The 23,868-nt window shown below is 37.7% G+C and overlaps 1 protein-coding gene across 5 annotated transcripts in view; it reads right to left on the bottom strand.

The window, feature by feature from the left end:
- Positions 1 to 23,868, bottom strand: part of NAALADL2 (N-acetylated alpha-linked acidic dipeptidase like 2) — a 1,559,949-nt gene that overhangs the window by 418,126 nt on the left and 1,117,955 nt on the right. For all 5 annotated transcript variants that reach the window (XM_075556048.1, XM_075556051.1, XM_075556049.1 and 2 more), the window contains one exon: positions 3,226 to 3,369. In XM_075556048.1, coding sequence (XP_075412163.1) covers positions 3,226 to 3,369 — 144 coding nt within the window. The remainder of the gene's footprint in view (positions 1 to 3,225; positions 3,370 to 23,868) is intronic.

Below are 23,868 nucleotides of genomic sequence, written 5' to 3'. Positions count from 1 at the left end.
GACATATGGACTGATATAGAACTTATGGACTTGATCTGGACTGGGCTGGGATGTTTTCTCAATACTCAATAGCTCTTGTATATAAAGCTCTTCTTATACACATATGAGTGTCTATGAATTTGTTTCTCTAGTCTCCCCGGACTAACACAAACCCCACAGAATCAAGTAGAATTGCGTCACATGTCTTACAAGTCTGTCATCTGTGTGGGAACACTCCGTCACATCTTTCTCCTGCAAAGTGACTGGTGGGCTCCACGTGCTGACTTTTCAGTGGAAAGCATGACGCAGTTTCCCCAACTGAAAACCAAAGGCTTTCTTGCGCCTCATAGCAATTCTATAGGACAGAGTAAACCTGCTCTTTAGAGTTTCTGCAGCTATAAATCTTTTACTGAGGCCAACTGCCTGATCTTTCTTTTGTTAAGAAGGTGATGGGTTTGAACCAATTATCTTTTCATTAGAAGTTCAATGTTCAACCCAAAGTACCTATAAGACAACTTTAAACATTCATACCATGCATGTGTTTGTACTAAGACATGCCTTAATCAGAAAGCATTGCATACTCATTGATATCTCTTATGTATAGCTTTTAGAACTACTTTGAACACTTGGGTTCACTTGTGACCAAAAGCAGCTAGACTCAACTCTGCTAACCTTTCTAGTTAATTTTTGAACATGTAAAATTGAAAGTAAATTTTAGTATGACGGCAATTTTCGGAAGATAACAAGTTCAATATGTTTTCAAATCCATGTTGAAAAATACTGAAAATAAAATTCACACATACCTGCTACCTAATTATAAAAACAAATCATAAAAATATATTTGAAATATGAAGGAATGGGCTTCAATAAGTATGTAGAAAATTATATTGAGAGATAATATAATTTGCCCAATAAACATTTTTGATGCCTTCTTGGATATAAAAATAAGTAGTATCCACCATCGGACATTACATTATAATAATTACATTTCAGTCTAAAAATATAGGAATATACTGAATTGTTAATGAGGCAATATAGCAAAATATATGTGTCTTTTGCAGAGTTGTCATCCAAATTGGCTTTCATAAAAACTTGTCACTGTTTATGATGTTGAGGGGTACACAGTATGGAAGCAGTCATATTTTCACCCATCATGTGGAGAAACATGTATAATGTTAAATGGGTCAGATTCCATCACAGTCACATATGTTTTCAGTGCACAAAAGTACTCAAGTATATAGCATAATTTGAGGAAATAACACTATTCCAGTATAGACAAAATCATGGAGACTTCCGGAAAGATGACTAACGGGTGGGTCTGAAGCTAACAGGGGAATGTCAATACACTGAGGGTAACTGTAAAACATAAGGGGCTCTGAATATTTCATGAATTGATTGATTCTGACCTTCCAATCAGCTTTGTATAAGTGCAGTACTGTCCCTATAGCTCACGTAGTATTATAGTCATGATATCATCTTGACCACCCAGCGGGCATGACTAAGCCGGGTGCAGAGTGGGCAAGTACTCAGTTGCTAACTGGAAAGTGAGCCCATTGGACCCCCAGCTGCTCCACGGGAGAACGGGGCAGCCTTCTGCTGTGCGAGAGATTGAAGCAGTTCTCTGGAGCAGCTTTGAGGCACAATGTCCTCACGTAGTCATGCTGCAAAAATACGGAACCTGACAACAACCAAAGGCCTCCGATTGGAGAAGAGAAAAAAATAAAATATTCTTGAGGGTTCCTTCTTTTCTGCTCTTAGGACATAGTCCCCTCAGCGTTTGTCATTTAAAATATATATATATATATATATATATATATATATATATATATATATATATATATATATATATATATTTCAAAAGGTAATCAGTTTGGAAGGCTCTCCATCTATATAACATTGAAAAACATACCTTTATTTTCTCTTTAACAAAAGGCAATCCTGAATGTATTCAGATTTTTTTTCAAGGCTTCATCAGAACATGTTTGTAATCTGTTTTCTTTCTTTTTGTTTTTTTGGCAAGAGAAATAGTGTTGAGATAAATCATGTTGAGCCCCCGGGTCTGGACAGGAAAACAGCCTTCAAGTGGTACTTCAGAAGACCTAGATACAACTGTAACAATATGTAAAGAGACTTTCTCCTTCAGAACTTGAATTCTGCGGCTAGAGGCAGACACACTATGCCGTCTGTGGCTTTCATCCCGCCACAGGTAGCTTAACTACTTCAAATTATTCCACGTCGGCCAACAAGGCCTGACAAACTGCCCTGCAGCACAAGAAGCTTCTCTCAGGCGATGATGCGAAAAGACAGAGGGATTTTTAGTCAATTGCAGGAATTAGGCTTTAATGCTTTATACGAAAGACTTCATACCCCTGATAGCTGACTGCTATCCACTGAATCTTGGCAGGCAACAAGGCTGCTGAAGCTGAAACCGGGAAGCGATGTTAAGCAGATTTTCATGAATGTACAAAATGCTTGACTTGTAAAAGCTACTTTTCTTTGCAGCACTCCAGAATGGTTTTTAACTCCCCCTTACAAATCTCTCAGTTTGATCAACTCCCTGTCTTCAACGAAAGCACTTCCCAACTCATCCACTGAAGGGCCACAGAGGAGAATTAAATCCTCACGTAGCTAAATGTGAACATTTTTAAAGAGACTAGCCCAAATACATCAATCGAATTGTGGTAGTTATCTAATCTGGTGTCAACCTGAGACTATTAAGAGTGAAAGGGTGGAGTTTAGCCTGTCAATCAGGTCACAGTTTGATGACCTCATTTGGAAGCACGATGAAAATAAAAAGCTCACTGGAGGCCAGATGCATTCTCTCTGCTTTGTGTTCCTGTTGACCAGCCACAAGGAGCTACACTGATGCAGCCAGAGCCCTGGAGCTGGAGGAGTCACGTGGAGAACCACGCCAGTGCTGAGATGCTTCCACCGCCACTGGATCCACAAGAATTTCTACCCACTGGCCTATGATCTTCCTGCATCTGGCGTCATTGCATGTGTTCCGTGAGTTTGAAGAGGAATTTATAGACTTGTATTGGACATATGGATTAATATAGGACTTATGGACTTGATATTGACTTTTCTGTAATGTTTTTTTAATATGCAATAATTGCTTGATATAAAGTTCTCTATTACACACATCTGAATGTCTCTGGATTTGTTCCTTTAGTCTACCCATACTTGCACACTAAGTAAATATGAACGATCACTACAAGGAGCATAGCAATATATTGAATACATTACCGTTGTTGGGAAGAATGAGAGGGGAGCAGACTACGTCTGGGGCTCCGTGTGCTGGAGAAGAGATCAGCTGTTCAACAAGAGAGGCAGAGACGGGCTGCACGAGCAGAGAGGTAAGGTTTGACCGGCTGTGTCTAAAACTTCCATCTGCATTCAAAAGAAAATGGCAAATAAAGAATTGTAAGTGCCTTCAAATGTCCTCCACAATGAATATATGAACTATAAGCAATGTTTATATTCTTTTATTGTTAGACCATCACTTATTACAAAAGATTGAAGTATTTCATAATAGAAAAGAAGCCCCAATATAATAAGCCCCAGTCCACACACATGCCTTTACCCCTGTTTTTCCACAAATGTTTGCTACAATGGAGAAAGCAAAGGCCTAATAAAGTATAACCCACACGGGCCAAGAAAACAGAAGAAATCAGAAAGAGGATGAGGAAATATCAAGAAACATATAACAAACTAGTGGAAATAAAAGCCTAATCCAGCAGTGTGTGCATGTGTCCCGGGAGGAGGGTGTGTGGAATGAGAAGCAAGACTGTCTGGGCCACAGTAGCTCAGCCAGCATTAGTCACTGGCAACATAAAAATGAAAGGAGGGGAGGGAGGTTTTGTAAAGAGATGACGCCAAGGAAATACCTCTCCCTTTATTGAGTCAAGGTAGGTCATAGTTTAATCCTCACTCCAGCAGAAAACCGAAGTGAGTCTCCAAAAAGAGAGACTTTAGACACAATGAAGTGTAAGTATTACTTTGTAACTGTAGTAGGTTTAGAAATATTGAGAATCTGGAGGTATTTTCCTGTAGTCAGCTCTAAGAATGCTACCTTCCCATCGCACAACATAAGACACAACTCGAGGAACTATGACTAAGTCAATAGATCCAGTAAATAAGACTAGGTCAATAGATACTACAGGTCCACCTGAGATCCCTTACATTCAATTCCAGTAGCTAATAAATCTCACTCACTCATAGAACTTCAAATCTTATCATTTCAAATGCATATACTCTGCCAAGGGAAAGCCCTGGAATGAGAGCAGAAGGCAAGGCATCTTGGACAAGAGGGTTTCCAGAAAGAGGAAACAAATGGGGACACTGCTATTTCTCGGGGTTTTATGTCAGTTATGACTCATGGCAACCTTATGTTTAATGAAACACAGCATGGTCCTGCAACATTTCCCAATGTTTGTTATTGCTGAACCCAGCATTCTGGCCATTGTGCGAATCCATCTCCACAAAGATCTTCCTCTTTTTCACTTCCCTTCTACTCTATCAAATATAAGGTCCTTCTCCAAGAGCCGAGCTCTCTTGAAAACCTGTCCACGGTACGTGGAATGACATCTCAATATGCTCGCTTCTAAGGATTATTCAGTTTGAACGTTCTCCAAGACAGAGCTGCTGGTACTTTTGGCAGTCCAAGGTATTTTAATTATTCTTCACCTGCACCACACTTGAAATACACAAGTTCTTCTCGAGTGGCCCTTATTTAATGTCCCACTTTTATATGCATTATGAGACTATTGAAAATACCACAGCTTAATGTAGCATCAAGGAATTACTAAACCTGAATGAAGGCCAAAAAAGGTTTGTGGCATAAGAGGGGAGTAAAAAAAGAAATAGAGGAAAGAACCAGGAGGCAAAGGACATTTATAGAGGCCTAAATACAGGCATGTACATATGTGAATATGTATATAATAAGGGGGAATAAAACTATGTACTCATATTATATGTTAGGAATTAAGGTTACAGATGGACATTGGGTCTCAAATCAAGTGCTCCCTTACACAAGAACATTTTGTTTTAACAATCCCGCATTCTGTGATGCTCACCTTCCTGACACAATCACTGAAGACAAAATGGGTGCATAAGCAAAAGTGGTGAAGAAAGCTAATGGTGCCTGGTTATCAAAAGATATAGCATCTGGGGTCTTAAAGGCTTGAAGATAACCAAGCTACTTTCTAGCTCAGAAGCAACAAAGACCACATGGAAGAAGCACACCAGCCAGTGTGATCATGAGGTATCCATGGAAGCAGGTATCAGGCATCTAAGGCCCAGAATAAAACCTTACCCATGGTGAATCAGGGTGGAGGTGGGGTGGCATGGAGTGGAAACACAATGCCCATCTGTAGACAATTGGACATCCCCTCACAGAGGGCTTACAGGGAAGAGATGAGCCATTCAGATTGCAGTATAGCACCGATGAAACACACAACTTTACAGTTCTTTAGTGTTTCCTTCGCCCCACTATCATGATTTCAATTCTACCTTATAAATCAAGTTAGACCAGAGCATGCATACTGCTACAGATAAGAGTCCACAACACTGGGAATCCAGGGTAGATAAACCCTGCAGGGCCAACAAGGAGAGTAGAGACACCAGGAAGATTAGGGGAGAAAGGGGGAAACTATCACAAGGATCAACCTAGAACTCCCTTTGAGGGGGACGAATAATGGAAAAGCAGGTGAGGGGCAATGGAGGATGATGTAAGATATGGAAAAATAATCTATAACTTATCAAGTGTTCATGAGGGAGGGCGGGCAGGGGAGGGAGTGAGGGGGAAGAAATGGGGAGTTGATATCAGGGGCTCAAGTGGGAAGAAATGCTTTGAAAATGATGATGGTGGCATATGTGCAAATGTGCTTGACACATTGGAGGAATGTGTGGATTATGATAAGAGATGCAAGAGCCCCCAATAAAAGTATTTTTAAAAGAAACAAAATACCCTGGCTTGCTTCAGACATACCTTCATCCTCAAAGTAACATCCTATGTAGCAGCCTTGCCTCAAACAACTTGTCTTTTAATCTCTTGACTTCTTCTTCCGTGAGCATTCATTGTGGATCTAAGATGAAATTCTTGACAACTTAAATTATTTTCTCCATTTATTATAGTAGTAGGGAACATTGGTAGTATAGTGGTTATGAGTTGGGCTGCTAACCTTGAGTTGAATAGTTCAAAACCCCCAGCAGCTCCTTAGGAGAAAAATGAGGCCTCCTACTGCCATAAAGAGTTACTGTTTTGGCAACCCACAGGGGCAGTTTTAAGCTGTTTTACAGGGTCCCTGAGTTGGCATAGATTTGATAGCAGAGAGTTAGAGTTTATCTTATTTTCTTTTTAGTTTTTATTATGATGTTATCGACTGGTACAGTTACGAGGATTTCAAGGTCTTTTCACATTAAGTTGTAATCCATATTGAAGACTGCAATCCTAGATCTTCAAAAGCAATTAATTCAAGTCTTCATCCCTGCAAGCAAGGCTGTGTCATCTGCACATCAGTTTGTTAATAAGTCTTCCACCAGTCTTCATGCTGAGTTCTTCTCCATACAGTCCAGCTCCTTTCATGAAAGTTTAATCTATACAAGTCAAAAGTAATGGACTGCCGTCGGAAGCTGCCCTATCCAGGTACAGGTTCCGCATGTGCACAGGGAATGGTTCTGGAATTACCTTTTTGTATGTTTCAATGCTACCCATAGTTGGTTATGATCTTTGGATAATCAATAAAACTTAAACATTTTTCTGGCATTCCTTGCTTTGGGTCGAGATCCATGTGACATGAGGAATAAGGTGTCTTGTTTCAAGTCCTCATCTGGGTCTGGCTTAAATTTCTGACGGCTCCCTGTCCCGGTAGCAGCTCTTGAATAATTTTCAGAAAAATGTACTTGCATGGGATATTAGTAGCCTTGTTCTATAATTTATGCATTTCGTGGGGTCAATTTTTCTTGAAATATGGATCCAAATACGGATCTCTGCCAACCAGTTGGTCAAGTAGCTCTAGTACACATTTCTTGGCACGATGTTTCCTGTGCTTCATCAAGTTGTTAGAACATGTCCAATGGTATTGCTTCAATTCCTGGACCCTTGAAGTTGACTAATGTCCTCAGCATAGAAGACTTCTTATTTTAGCATCACTGGTTCTTGCTTCTATAATACCTCTCGAAATGATTGAAGGTTGATTAGCTCATTCTGGAAGAGTGAGTTTGTGTCTTCTTTCCATGTTCTTTTGTTTCTTTCTGCATCATTCAATATTGTTCCCGGATAATTTTTAATATTGAAACACAAGACATGAAATCTTCTTCCCGTCTTCTAGTTTCAGATCTGCTCCGTGCGTTACTTTTTCATTTTCTCACTCTATTTCTGTGCCCATCCCCTTATAATGTTTTCCTTTGTCTTCTTAATCTGCATTTGGAAATTTTCTGTTCCGCTCCTTGATGTCATCATTTTGGGGTTCGGTCTCCTCTGACATGCACGTTGACCTTTTCCTTTTTTCCCTTTTAATTTTAATGCACGTTTGATATTCCATGTGTGATTGTATTCATGCCAGCACATGGTTCAGAGGGCTCCTGTCCTTAGTGTTTAATGAGTCAAATCTAACTGTGAGATGATTTTGAAGTTCAGGTGGAGTATACTCAGGGTTTAACTTTGGCTCGCATGAACCTGTTTTAATATTCTTCACCCTCAATTTGAACTTCCACCTGAATGATTACGAATGTGTTCCCGAGTCCGTTCCCCACATCGTGTTATCTGTTGATCTTGAGCTTTGCCATCATGTTGTCTCCCAGATGTAGTCAACTGTATTTCTGTAAAGTGCATCTGGAGAAATCCACATGTACAGTTTCCTTTTGTGTTATTGAAAAATTCTATTATGCAATCTCCAGTTTCAGTTATATCACCAATGTCACATTTTCCAATTACCGTTCCTTACTCCTTGTTTCTAATGCTCACACTGTAAACACCTGATGTGTCTTGTTTGCATGCTTGATCAATTTCAGATTAAATACATTCGTAGAATTCTTGAATTTCTTCATAAATAGCTTTACCATTTCGTGAGTAATTCTAACAATAACTGCATTGGCTGGATTTCCTTGTAGGCTTATTGATATGATTCTATCACCAGCAGCATTGTACTTCAATATTGATCTTAAAATGTCTATTTCTAATGATCCCCAAAACTTGACTCATCTATGTCATTATGGCCGAATCTACTTTGGGAGGGCATTTTATCTTCAGTCATATTTTAAGTGCCTTCGAAACTAAGAGGGCCATATAATGACACTATATATGACGGTATTCTGCTAATTTAATGAGATATCTTAGTGTCTCAAATGCTCTGCTGCTATTCATTAGATTTTCAAAATGAATTCCTCTGAAGTGGGCAGCCTATTCCTTTTTCAAAGCTTGTTGTTAACTCTAGAAGTTCTGTTGAAACCTGTTCACCTTCAGTGTCCCTGCTAGAATGTGAAATGCCAGTGACACCGCTTCCATCGTCACAGCAAACAGATGTCACCACAGTACAGCACACTGTCAGACACAGGATGGACGCGTAGGTCTAGGATAGTGTGGGGATAGTAGATATGGGTTAATGTACTAAAAGTATATATTGCCATCTTTCTAGCAGACTCAGCTTTGTAGGATTGCTAGAGGCACAGGATAAAAACGAGAATTTTATAATCAAATAAATATCTGTTTTAAAGTTAACAAGAAATTGTGCAGGAAAGCAATAAAATTATTGTATACTTCATGAGGACGAGAATAATATTTTCTTCCTAATTCTATAAATAATATCTGTTGATCTCCCCCTTATTATTATTATTTTCTTTTAAATATTGATTGTTAGGAATACAAGGAAAATAACAAATATAAAGGAGCCAGGAGATCTGGGAAAGAAAAAAAACTTTATTTTTAAAATAATAGTGATTCTGTATAAAGGGTACAACTGGGAAAAATGTAGTAAATCTCTATATATGCTACTCATTTATAGATGGAGATGAATAGCAACTAAAATATTAAAAAATGATTGTTTGCTTTTGAGAACGAGAGATGAAAGAGGGAACACAATGCAGGATAGGAGACAGTGGCTTCGATATTTAGGAGGAAAAACTATGTCTTGTAGACTATATTGTAGAAATATATTGAAAAACTATATTGAAGAAATATTTGACTTTTTAAGCTGCGTTCAGTAGCCCCCAAATTGGAATGAATAAACAATAAATAAAGTAAGGCAAAAAAGCAATTATGATGATAAAATGCAAAGAAAAGTAGTCTGCTCTGTATGTCTTCACTATATTACACAATAAAAATATTGAAAAAATATCAAACAAATATACACAAGGATTGGGAGGGAAGAAAATGAAGATAGCAAAGTCTACAGTGGTAAAATGAATAGCTGAAACGATTTTTTTACTCTGCTTATTTACTCTGCTAAAAAACCAAACAACACCACCAGCAAAAATCTACTCCGCTCATACTCAGGAAAGGAAGTACATAACGAAATGACTCTGTTGGGCAAAAAACAATGTTTTTGAGCCCAGGTCATTATTTTTCAGAATTTGTATTGTAGAAATAATTGCTAAAGGTCTTCTCAGAATTTAATTTGATCGGACTGCGGGGATCCAGAACTAAAGGATCATGGGAACCAGGCTCCGGGAAGCACAAGTATAAATGAGAAAATATGTTGCGAAAATGTTTCCTTAATTTGTCATTTGGAAAACCTCAAGGCTAAAAAATTTTATTTAGCATATGCCTATGGCAGCTAAACAACTCATAGCTTTAATGCAAAATTAGTGAAAATAAATCTAAGTGTAGGGTCAACCTGGTTATATAAGCACAGTGCTGGTCTCCTAATTGCGTAATTCCTTTTCCATGGATGTGGGACAGCTCGTTAGGACTGCAAAGAAATCCACCCATGTTCATGCATTGGACCCCCAGAGGGCTATGTGGGTTATGGTGCCAAATGACAATGTGGGCTTTTCAAAACGTTCAGAATTCCAAGCATGCTAGCAAAGCATGGAATCAAGTCTGGGCCCCATTCTGAAAGGGAGCCCTGTGTGACCCCTATTGGTCCTGTGCTGTGGACCAGACCAGGCTCAATTCACAAAGCAGATATCCGTAGTTAGAGAGGACAGGGCAGAACTGAACGGGGGTTTCCAGCAACCATAGGAGCTCTTCTTTGACACCAGCGAGCCCTGAGTCGCCTGCTGTTCCTAGCCAAAATGATTAATATCTCACAGCAAAGATAATGTCCCCTGCCCCACCGGCCATGGAAGCCCTGCTATCGCCACGCAATGCTGGTTCACCCTGCATTTATTTTGTCCTTCATCAATTACCTTTGAATATGTTAGTATGTGGGGGGAGGTGAAATAGTATTCATACGAAATAAGGGATCTTGGTTATTTTGAAGTTTTCACAATATGGTGGGTGCTAACAAAATTCTTAATATACTGCATAGCATCTCCCTGATCCAGTTTAAATATAACCAGTGGATTTCCATTGCCTAAAGACTGAACACTTTCTTTCCCCATGCAAGGAACACACTCTTTTCAAGGTTTCGCTCCAGCAGCATTTCCCCTCATTTTTATTCCTTTGTCCCATGCTACGTCTTGAGGCAGGTCCCCTGCAAACTCCGTAGGTGGCGTCTGCCATGCTTCTGCTTAAGCCATTCCTTCCAGTTTAATTGATCTTTCCGGGAGTCACATGATTCTCAAATACTCACTTTCTTCCAAGCTGACCCCACATTCTTCTTTCTCCATGAAGCTTTGACTGATGTGCTCAGTCCGAAGTGATATCTCCCCATTCAATTTCCATCTCTTCTGTCTGTACCTTTATCACTACTTGCCATTTCTAATTTAAAATATCATTATGTAAAATGCTTTTCTCCTCTAGAATCTAAATTCCAAGTCATCCCACTGAATCTCTGAATGCCACAAAAATGGGGCTGGGAGACAGTCCATGGATAAATTATCATTCTAGGCATGTTGCGCTTTTATTCTTTCTCCACAGCTAACTACCACCTCCGTTAGCAGATATATAAATAAATTTTCAGAACCCCTCCACTGCCATCCACAAACTGAGTAATCTTGCTTTGAAATTAACACCCATAGATTTTTAGAAAGGGGTTTCAATAAATAAAATGTCTCAGATATATTTGTCTATTAAAAAATCAATTACTGCATTCTTTTCTTCTATAAAATGCTCTGTTAAGCATATGAAACAATGCATTTAAAAGTTAAATATGAGCAAACCCTAAACCATAAATGAACATACCCAATATTTTGATTTATTTTTCTGCATGACTAATAGATTTGCATTAGTTTTAAAATATCGGAAGTAGGTGGTTCATTAATTTTTCACCTTCCGCTTAATGGAAATTTGACAAACAGCTCTGAGAGTGAATACTAAAAGCAGACTTTATAGGACACTGAGATTAAATTATAGACAAAATTCAGGTTTATAATCCTACATTTTTTTGCAAAAGAGCTGAGATAATTTCATTCTTTTGCAATCTTTTATACCATTTTCTTCATTTATAAAACTTTGAAAATGATAAGAATTGATTGTATATGAGATAATAACGAAGTGCATCATGTGACCTAATGTGACTTACCACCAGAAATTGAAATATTATCATATTTTAACATCCTAACTAGTACACGAAAAGGATTTCTGGTCATGCTGTGGGTCAGATGTTGAACTACTAGCTGCCAGGCTGGCAGTGCAAACCCAGTGGGTATTCTGAGACTGAACAAGAGGGCTGTCTTCTCTCATAAAGATGGACACTGTCCAACACTCTATACAGTGTCATTGTGAGTCAGAACCCACTCAATGCCAATGCGTTTGGTGTTCTTACGTTTTACATGGCTGCATTTATATTGTTTTCCATATGTAGTTTTTACTTTAAAGACTGATGGAAACTCTCGTTTTAATAGTTAATTCTCTCTTTACGTCATGAGTCTTTGTAATCCAGAGAAGGGTCCACAGATATGCACCCAATTCATTAGTCCAGCCGGATACAATGCTTTTGTCTTCACAGTATAAAGAGAACATTGTGTATCTGGCTCTTGGGTCTGACTCCATTGTGGATACACTGTTTGAAATGTGGCAAATAAATCATTCCCTTACATCATTTTCCCATCCTATTGAATTTAATTGTGATACCGAAGAGTCCTCGTGGCATAGAGGTTATGATATCCGAACTGCAAGATCAGTACTTCGACATGTGCAGCCTCCCTCCGAGTGTAACCACTTCCAACGGCATTCTATCTCAATGTGACTGACCACAGAGCCAGCAGCTTGAAACTTCCAAAAAGAGGTCTGGGAGGACAAGACCATGGCTATGGTGTATGGGGTAAGGTTTCCCAATGAAGATCCTGTAGGGGTAGCCTTTGCATGCTAGTAGAATGAGCAGGTGCATTGTCAGATATAAATAAATAAGTAAATACATACATACATACACAGGCATGCATACACATACATACACACACATACATACATGAAATGATACAAACCTTCTGACCTTATTCTCACCAACCTGATTTCCATTATTCTTAAAACCTCTTCCCAGTAAGCCATTGTGACCATCCTGTGTCCCTTGAGGAAATCTATTTAGACTGCACCTCTGGAATAATTATTATAAAAAGTCACATGACCCTCTGAGCAGACTTTGAATTGAATGAGCCCAACAGATGTCCACAGAAACCAAGTGTGCTAGAAGAATGATGGTATTATTAGACACTCCTAATCATGGGTGCAGCCAAACTGGCCAATCAGGTCACCGCCTGATGGCACCTCCTTGGGGGTGTGGCATTCTTATAAGGATGGCCATGGGAACCTCCCTTTCTCTTTACTACTGACTGTGAAGCTGCCTGAGCCCTGTCTGTGATGCTTCAAATGACCTTGGATCCAGAATACCCTTCACTCACAGGCCTGTGACCTTCCTGCCTTCTGCATCATTGCATGTGGCTACATGAGTCTGAAGAGGGACATATGGACTTAGGAACTGGGTTGGAATGTAATTACTTTTAAGATATGTAATTACTTCTTGATATAAAACCTCATTATACGTATATTAGGGTCCCTGGATTTGTTGCTCTAGTCAACCTGGCCTAACACACCAAGGTTGAATTGGACCTCGCTTTTCAGGTCATAGTAATAAATCCAAGACTCATCCCAAGTTATAATTTTTTAACAGAATTTTATGGCATGGCACCAAAAGCCTGCTTTGGCCAAGATAATAGCATGAACTTGACAGCACCGAATAAACCGTGTTAGAATCCAACTTCAGTAGCAGTCATCTCAGTGGTTACCCCCTGGTCATCTTCCACTAATCTCTGCACTTCAGTCACAGGTTCATCGGTTTAAATGGAAGGTCTCCTCCATTTGGCTCATCTTGGAAGTCTTCCTTAAAACAGTTGACATCTAAAACTGTTGTTTTTGGTCCAGAAGAATTCTTGGAAATATTGCAAAGCTTCTGTGATATGGGGAAATGTCCACTTGCATTTTGTTAAAAAAAATTACATTATTCCTGACCTCAAAACAGTTTTTTTCCTCCTGGACACAAAAGGTATCCCCTTTAACATTTTTAAGGTGCTGTAATCAGAATAAGTGAGTCACTGAGAAAACATGTTTACAGCCATCAATTGATGACTCAAATGTGTTTCAGCACATTTTGTTTGGTATAAATCAAATTATATAGGAAGACTTTTTGATATACCTTCGAATAATTCAACTGTCTACTTTGGATTCCCTCTCCCTTTCTCTGTTTCCGTCTTCCTTTCCTCTATCTCAGTGTGTATATGTGTGTGTTTGTGTGCGTGCGTGTGTGTGTGTGTGTATGTGTGTATGTGTAAACATGAGATCCTTACTTTCAATGTGTACTTTAGGTAAGCACCACGGGTGTCAACTGAGAACTTATTAGAAATGTAAAATATCAGATTCTTTATTTTCCCAATGGATCCCAGTTGGCTCATATATACCTTAGATATAGTTTTTTTTAAAAAATAGAGAGAGACAGAGAGAAAGAGAGTGATCTGTTGCCATCCAATCTATCGACACACCTGCTGACTCCATGTGTTTCAGAAGAACACTGTGTGCCATTGGGCTTTTAAAGCCTTATTTTCAAAACTAGATCACCAGACCTTTCCTCTGAGGTGCCTCTGACTAGATGAGAAAGCCCCACATTCGATTAGCCGGATGTGAAAAAGATCTGTTACGCACACCCAGGTACTCCGTATTTTAATAACGAATGGACAACAATCACACTGTAGTGTGTTTCGTAGCATAATTTGTATACTTCCTAAGTAATTAAGGTATTTCTTAAAAAGGATAGAGATACTAATTAATTAACATTAATGGAACTATATAATTAACTTCAAATAAAATATCATCTCACTGAGTTTCCTGCAAAGTAAGTAAACGTCTGCTCATAGAGTCTCCGAATAAAAGGTTTAAAAGGGCCTGAGAGCATTTCTTTCAGTTTTGTCTTTTCATCAGAGATAAATTTGTGACTCAAAGATGAAAATTACATTTATAACACTTTATTTCAGCCATGAATAAACAGTGCAACAGCCAACTGATTTGGCCTTTTTTTCTCCTTGTCTTTTTTTGAAACTATGATAATTTATTATAATCAAAGACTGAAAAATGAAAGGTGTAAATTCTGACTACATTTTCTACTAATTCTGCCGTGAACCAAATCATCAGAAAGCTTTGATAGGTGGAGTTTTTAATTTATGAAAAAACTCATTTTGTACTGTACATTTATGAAATGAGCCAAATGCAAAAGTGAACAATTGATATCAGTGATGTTATTACAGAATATATTATTTGATTTTCCTCAGAAAACTGTCATTTTGACAGAAATAAGGCCATTTAATAACTGGCACTAATGCTTTTCCATTTTTATTTTAGCTCACTAAATTTATAGTTATTTTTGTGAAATGACCATTTCTCTCAATTGGCTAGTGATTTTCTTGTCTTCATAAATACAGTCGATCCTTTATTATCTTGGTGAATATCTTCTAACTCTGGTTATGAATATCGCCATTTCCCCTTAAACTAGTGTTTTTTGTGCTGTTATCAAATATAAACATAAAACATTTTAAAGTGTTTTGCCCATGTACTCTTCTAATCAATCTCTTTTTTACAACGGTCCCTCTCTCCCATTTCTTTCTTTCTCTTATTTAATCTCCATGACAACCAGAGGAGAGTACCATCATGATTCCACACATTACATACCATTGTCCTACATGTTGCATTAGCTTTAAAAAGCACATGTTGGGCTCACAAGGTTTGTTGGTCCTTCCGCCAGGATTGAACTGTCCTGATGGTACAGTGCTGAATTGCTAACCATAAATGTGTCCCTTTGAACACACGAGCTACTCCGCAGGGCAGAGAGATGGAAGTCTGACTCTATAAATAGTTGAACTAGTTAAGGTTCTGTGTTATCCTGGTTGGACCATGATTTTCAGTGGCTTGTCATTTCTAGTAATCCCCTATGGAACACAAACTAATCACAGCCAGTCACAGCTCTAAGCCTCCATAATGGATGATTCTAGTGGACTGCAACACCTTTCCTCAGGTCACCCTCTGGATGGAGCTAATTGCTAAGGAGGGTGTGGCCTGTTTCCAAGAGAAGTAGAGGTGGTGAGAAACTTGGTTGCATTTTGCTGGGTCTGCATTCTACCTCTGCCTCGTTCACCTCTGGTTCTTTGGACTTCAGCTGATGGTCTCCCATATTTTACTGTCAATTCTCGGCGTCATTAGACACCTGTCGTCTGATGTGCTGACTTCAGATTCATCACCTCTACCACCATAGACCTGATATGCTGACCTTGACTTCATCCTCCTCTGCAACCACCAGCCTGTGGTTTTCTTGCCAATGATCAGCCCCAATTGCTACCTGGGACAATGGAAGCCTCCAGACTAACATCTAGCCCATGGACTTGGGAACTGCCTGGATTTGGATTCCCACACTCTTATAACCGTGTGAATGTTTATTGATATAGATTTCTCATACGTGGACATATATAAGCATCCATGTTTTTCTTCTCCAGAGAACCCAGCCTGTGACAGCCACAAAGGCTACCAAGGTGGTATTTTTTATAGAATCAAACTGCCATGACTCCCTCCCAGAGAGTGGCCAGCGGGTTCAACCATCAACTTTTGGCTATCAGTCTAGAGATGAACTACTGTGTCACTATTATTTCTCTCTGTAAAGATTCACTGTGGTACTTTGGCAGATTTAGATAGTGCAAAAATTGGACTGAATAAATGATTTTTTTATGAATGAATGAATATACTAAAGTTTAACTGAATCATGGTTTCTGTCTAATGTAAAATTTAAAATCACAATTCATAAAAATGAAGACACAGATGGTTTCATCTGCTCATTTCATCAGTTCTCTTTTAGGCAAAAGCATATTGTCATGTTCTAGTAAATATCACAATATTTGAATGCTTAGCGAATGTGTCGTAAAAACCATCCTGTTTACTTTTAAAGGAAATAGTGACATACTCATTTTCAAAAGCAAAATGACTATATAGTCTGATATTAATATAACTTACAGAATGTACAGAGTATGGTTTCATTGGAATGAAAAAGAACACAGGAAACGTATTGATATTAATTTTAGCTCTCCCTTCCAATGGGCCCATGCTTAGATATTTATTGTGACCATATCATACATTCATAAAGCAATAGATAAGATAAAGTCACAAAAAATAATTTTCTTTTTTATCTAGACATCAAAGTAGAATTTAATGGTTTATTTTAATAAAATGAAGATATTTTATGAAAAATACCATAAAATTCAAGTTTTCATTATTATGATGACCACTGAAAAAGTATGCATGAATATCTGCATGACTGTAACTCTGGAATTTTCTCTAGACTTTATATTCAATTAAGAAAGATTTTATTATTGCATTAAACAATTTCTTTTAATGAGTAGTTAGTTCAGTGATTTCTTTTGCTGGGTTTTGGCCATTTTCTAAGACCTAATAGTTACTAGTGAATAAATAAATAGTTTTTTTTAAGTGTAGACTGATATTTTAATTCTCCAGAAACAGATTTTGTTTGTTAGTGATTTTATCTTTCTGAAAGTTTGCTTATAAATGTGTCACGCATCAACATTTAGATTATAATGGTAGTTGCAATGTCTAGATATTGACCAGTTTTTCTGAATTCTACTTGAGGGAATATTTGGATGGATTCAAGCTGGTTTCTTATTCCATGCTAACCAAACATTTTAATTATTTTATAGCAACCATTTGTTTACTTCAAGACTGGTTCATTTCCTAAAGCATTCTAAGAACATGAACATTTTGAAATACATAAACTGTATCCTAAGAAAAGCAAACTAAGAAAGAGATAAAATATAGATTTTGTTTTTTTACTTAGAGGAGAATAGTCTTGATTCATAACTGGAATAATTGGCCATCTGCACATGACATGTAATATAAGTAATGCAACCCGCTTCTGATGCATTTCTCTGGGAGGATTTCCATTTCAAACTCGAAGAGACTCAACATTGGGATGATTTGCAAATTTCTAGCTTTAGAAAAAAACCTTTGCATTTTTAAAAGATATCTAATAAACTCTGGATATTTTTTGTTGTTGAAAAGTATACAATAATTAAGTTATAATAAAGCTTTTTATACTAGATTGCCATGAAAATACACTGTTATATAAAACTGATTGAAAGAGCAAGCAGACGATCCATCCTTTATTTTTAATAAAAGGAAATTCACTTCTTAGATCATTGCTGAATTTGCATCCTCTTTTCTTACTCATTATGTTAAAACTCTATATTATCTGAATAGCTGATTTGTTGACATCACTTGTTTCACTAGCACTAGCATGCAGTATGATGTGTATCGTCTGAGAGTCAGTTACAAATTGTTTTCGTCATCGTTGCCAATGCCAAAAAATGCCATTGTCTATTAAGTCCAAACAATGGTGGTCGAATTCTAACAACTCAGCCCTGCTTGGTGGTCCATGTGGAGAGAGGGGGAAGGGAAGGAGGTCAGGGGAAAGGGAAACAGGGGAGAGAGGACAAGAGAAGAGAGGGGGCAGAGAGGAGAGAGAGCCATCCTTTATTTATAATGTACTTATCTTTTAAAAATAATTTCTCCTAAAAAGAATGGACAATAATTAACACTTGCTTTGCGGTCATTTAAGGAGAGAGAGGAAATGAATGAATCTATAAGAAGGGCCTCTCCCACCTTCATGGTGTCTTGGGTGGTTCCTGTGCTTGATAAGGGAACACTGACATGAGACAGGGACACAGAGCACAATAAGTTCAGAGAGCAATATCGGTGTGCTTCCCTCTCTGCTGTCAACTGGGAAAAGGTTATGAGTAAATTCTTCATCATTTTAGGACCCTTAAAACTCACAAGTATATAAAACGGCTTCACAAGTTTGTAGGGGAATGAGATTCTTTATTTTTTTCCATGAACATGTTGAAGTCCCCTTGGACAATGCCCGAGGACTTCAGTTTCTAAAATTCAGATTCAAAAATTGTCTATGAGAAATGATTTAAGTTAGCCAACACTATCTTCCCCAAAATTGTTTTTAAAGACCATACGATATTTCATAACCTTGACATGGATTGAGTAGAAATCTTTCTCAGCTTGGTATTGAAAAAGGCTCTAAAAATTTACGTGCTGACATCTACGTTTTAGATGAATGTCGTATACTAAATTACCAAAGTTCCTCATATTTGGAAAGGGTAATATAACAAACCTCAATACTTTTCCATCCTGTTTATATTTTTTCTCACAATATATTAGATTTTTATTAACAAGCAAGCACACAGTCTCTGATAAGAAAAATGACAACTGAGCCCACCAGCCTCCCTATTGGAAGGCTTTCAACCCCAGGAAAGAATGACCGTCTCAGAAACCCACAGGGCAGTTCTAATCTGTCTGATAGGGTCTCCGTGACAGGTTGGCAGTGAGTTTGGTTAGAAGTGTCTTGGTGTGATGATTGTACCTACTGGGAGAATATGGGCATGAAAGAAAGAAAAAAAATGAAGTTTTTTAAAAAACATTTACCAGATAAGGAATAAACCACAAATAGGCAATCACTAATTAGCTCTATAGAGATTTTCAAAGATATTTTAACTAATTATTCCTCTGCATGTATTCATATAAGAATGTTATTATTGAAATGACATATAATTTGATAAATGTATTTCATCAAATTGCTTTGTATGTACATTTTATCACAGGATCTTACATAATGAGACCCACATTCATATTTTAAATGTTTACTATGTATTTTCTAACTAAGTGCTATATGTTAGTATACCGATGCTATAATGGCCCAGTGAGAAACTTGTTTGCGCTGAGAACAGTACTATCCAGTTCATGAGCTCGAGTGTGTTTGAAGGATAAGAATCATATCTGCGGTCCTTCCTGTGTGCGTGACTTCAAGCACAGCCATGCATAGTCACCTTTTAAAAGCTGTTCTCTAATAATGGAGCTTGAACAAAATTCAGGCTTAATTACACCAGTGGCACATCTTTTCCCCCAGTTCCTTCATTCCACCTTCAGAGCGACCAAATGAAGTTCCTGTTGCAACAAGGACTTGAGATCATAAGCCTGTTAGGCCTCTTATTCAGAAAGAGTAGGAATTGAATGGAGTACCATACAACTGGAAAATTCAAAGGGGAAATAAACAAATAAGAACAGACCCCAGAGCAAGATCAGATGCCCATCTGGCAATTCCCTTTATGTGGCATTTAGGGTGGGAGATCGGACGTGTGTGGCTTCCCGAATTGATACAGTCAATGAATGAACAAGGTAACAAAAATGGGCAGAAAAGCCAAAGCCTTGGGCCAGGAAATTGGAGATGAACCAGCCACAAAGCATCAGCGTGCCTGAGCAAAATAAGAACACCAGAAATAAAGAATATGCTTCAGAAAAAAACAAAACAAATATTGAACAACTCAGTGGAAACCAAGGACGGAACTCCAGTGGGGTGAGTGGCAGAGCAGTGCGTGGGCACTGCAGAGTGGTCAGCGTGTTGGAGCACAGCCTTCTGAAGAGGGTTTTGTTGAGTCTTCACGAGAAAATCAAAGGTCCTTTCCAATAGTCGTGATGTCACCCTTTTCATTAAAGTTGAACCCTAAGCCATGGAGACTCCATGTGCATCAGATTAAAACTGGGCTGATGTGGTTCTCTTTCATTTAAAAAAATCGCATCTTATTTTGTCTTCAGTGAAGGTTTGCACAGAAGCGTAGGTTCACATTCAACAACTTCTCAATAACACTGGTTATAGTCTTCATAACACCTTCAATGTTTCCATCCAGCAGTGTCTATTTCCTCGGTTCTAGTGTCCCTACAAATTTATATTTGTCTTAAAGTAGCTGTTCTACTCAAAGGGTGTTCAAAGACTGAATTTTTGGAATTTTGACATTTTTGAAATTTTTCCTAGGTGCCTTGTAGTGGAATCAACCTCCAACATTTAGATTAGTCATGCACACCACCGAGGGACTCCTAAAGTAGTGGGAATCTACTCCACAACTAGTTGCCATCAAGTTGATTCTGACTCATATTGATCCTATAGGTATGAAAAGGACTGAACTTCATAGGGTTTTCATGGCTGTGACCCTTTAGAAGCAGATTGCCAGGACTTTCTTCTGAGATGCCCCTGGAAGGGTTTGAACTGCTAAGTGTGCAGAGAGACATCATGACTTTTATCATGGGCGCTGCCCAGAGCTTATAAGCAGTGACTGCTGTTAGTTGAAGTCAAGTCAGTTCCAATTTGTAACGACATTCTGCCCAACAGAATGAAATTCTGACCGGTTCTACACCATCCTCACGATCAAATAGAGCTCACAACTATAGGGTCAATTCCAATTCACAGAAATCCTATAGGACAGCGTAGAACTGCCTCTCTGAGCTTCTTTGTGGAAGTAGAAAGCCTTATCTTTCTCCCATACAGCACATGTGGTTTCAAAATGCTCACCTTGTGATTAACAGCCCAACTCATAATTCACTATGCCACCAGGACTCACTATCTCTCTAACATTTTACCTTTTTTCCCTGATCTATTTTACCAAGCATGTTGTCCTTTGCCAGGGAGAGGTGTCTCCTGATAATATGTCCCAGATATGTGAGAAGAAATGTCACCATGCTTGTAAGTATTGGTTAGAGCACAATAAACTGATTGTCAGGATTCTCTTCCTTAGTTATATTTTATCTTTAAGGAGCCACGTCGTGTTAGTGCTGTGATTCAACACTTAGCCGGCAACTGTAAGGTTGATGGGTTGAACCCAACAGCTGTCCCATGGAAGAAAGTTGTGGCTGTCTGCCTCCATAAAGATTATGGCCTTGGAAAACATACGGGTAGTTCTGCCATAGGGTGGCTATATGTTGGAATTGACTCAACAGAAATATATTTGGATCTGTAATGATCTTGACCATGACAAGTTTTTCTATATAATGCCAATTTCCAACTATAGTTAACATGGGCAGAAGGATTATGATCCCAGACTTCACCTCCCAAAAGAGGGGTAATTACATAAGTTGTGATAGAAAAATAAAGATATAAAAAGAATGTCAATTAATTAAGTTTAACTGAATATCACCATGTATGATAGAGACTAGAATTTTAGATTGAATGGCTTAAATATGAATGACTTCATATGATAGATTTAGAAGGATGAAAAAGGTTAAATAATTTTATAGGCTTTTGAGTAAAGAACTGATAGCATGAAAATAGATTTTAGAGTATGTAGCTGAGAGTGATACACAGATAAAACATACAGAATTATCAAAGTAATACAATGATAAGAATAAAAATAAATTTCATCAGTACCATGTGCAAAGCTTAGAGTTTTGCATATATTCTCTTATTCTATCTCCACAGTTAACACATGATGATGAAAAAAAATAACTTTTCCAAACCAGTTATTGACATCTCCATTTCACAGAAATAAACACGAGGCTCAGAAATTTGAAGAAGCTCATGTACATCCTGACAAACAATAAAAGCAGTCTTAGAGCTCGGTTATTTTAGATTCCATAATTGGGTTTCTCATGGCAATGCTGCCAGAAGCTACTGCAGTTTCCCGGGACGGAGTAGCGCCTGGAGAACGCGGGCGGCATCTCAGGGCAGAGAGGTCAATATTTACGTGGGGAAACCTGGGAAGGGAGAAGTACCAGGGCTTGACAGCCCCTCAAGGTGAGAAATGGTCAGAGAGGAAGCAATTAAGGCTACAACTTTAGATGAATAAAATAAAAGTATTCCCGTTGTCATCAATTCAATAGGAAAACTTTCCTGAATGTACAGAGGATTCAGATCATTTGAAACAATTGCAACTGATACTTGATTTCATTGGCTATTTATTAACAAGTATCCATAAATAGAGGCAAAGGTTCGCGACATATAAAGTTTTGATTTATTAATTGCTGGTTATGGTCCACGCATTAATATTAACCCCATGAGCTGTTTTTCTGCTGTGGTGGTGGTGGTGGTTTTGGTTTTTGCAATCCTTTGTAAATTCCCATACAATGACAGTCCCTAAAATGCAGTCTCTCAAGCCATAAGGTAAGGCCAAAAGATGCCAAATCCCTCACTAACAGCTAGGCTTCAGGATTAATGAGAGTGCCCATAAAGAGCACTAAGCTCTACAGAAGAAAAGGTACAATATAAATGAACCACATTATTCCAGTGACAAACACTATCCATACACTGTCCAAAAGAACTAAAAAAATCCAATCTCTAGTTGTTTTTTCAGATAGTGTATACTACTCTGCTTTCACTTCATTTTATGCTTTTGCATTTCCCTTGAAAAAAAAACCCACAAATTTCTACTTTCTGCCCAATTTTAAAGCATATGGAGATACACAAATCAAAGAGATAATGGAGGCGTATATACAACTCATTTTTTCATGCTACCTGCATAAAGTAAAAAGCACCGACACAGAAGGTTGCTTCAAAGAAAGTATAAATCATATGAAAGCATGATGTCTATTTTTAGAGCAAGTTATGTTAAAGTCAAATTCATTTTTCAACACAAAAGAAGATATGAACTCTTTTCTGCATGCAGGAGGATTTGTTTAACTTCTCAAAGAAATCAAAGTTATTATCAAATTTTAATGAAAATATCAATGATATGTTACATATGTAAGATCCCTCATTATATCTATTCAGCCCACAGTTTCCTAGTGTTGATTTAAAACTTGAATAAGTCTATAAAAGCAATAAAAACTTCGGAGCTTCAACTAGTGCTGAACTAATGCCATATCTCAATATAAAGACCTCGAAGCCTAAATCTGTATTTTAGTTATCAACAGATATGTGCTGACTGTTTTAGTATAATCATGAAAAGAGGCTTTTGTAAATCAACTTTCATGCTAATCTTATGTTTAGAAATGTATTATACTATATGGAGTTATTCAATGCAAGGCAAAATGAATCTTATAACCTTCTGCATGCCTTCTAAAGGGAAGTTTTGTGTAATATTGATAAGGAAAAATTTGTGGAGATATATATATATATATATATATATATATATATATATATATATATATATATATATATATATAATCAATGATCCTACCTCTGGATAACGAGATTAGAGATAAAGTATATCTGTTTATCTATCTACCATATATATTATAATAATAATGTAAATGAGAATTTGGAATAAAATATATTTATTTTAATAGTGAGCTTAATAACCCTTAATTCTATTCCACATATTATTAGTTAGGGTGGACAAAAATCACAGTTTTCTAAGACCCCTGGAAGATAGAAAGTATCTTTCTAAATAATGCTTGAGAGATTATAGAAATGTCTTAATTGCATTCAAGTTTGCATAGAACTTGAAAAGGAAAAAAGAGGGGCAGGGAGAAGAGAT

The sequence above is a fragment of the Tenrec ecaudatus genome, chromosome 8 (genome assembly GCF_050624435.1).
Source record: "Tenrec ecaudatus isolate mTenEca1 chromosome 8, mTenEca1.hap1, whole genome shotgun sequence".
NCBI classification, from domain to species: Eukaryota; Metazoa; Chordata; class Mammalia; order Afrosoricida; family Tenrecidae; genus Tenrec; species Tenrec ecaudatus.
The sequence above is the reverse complement of the archived record's forward strand: the minus strand, read 5'-3'. Positions and strand labels throughout refer to the sequence as shown.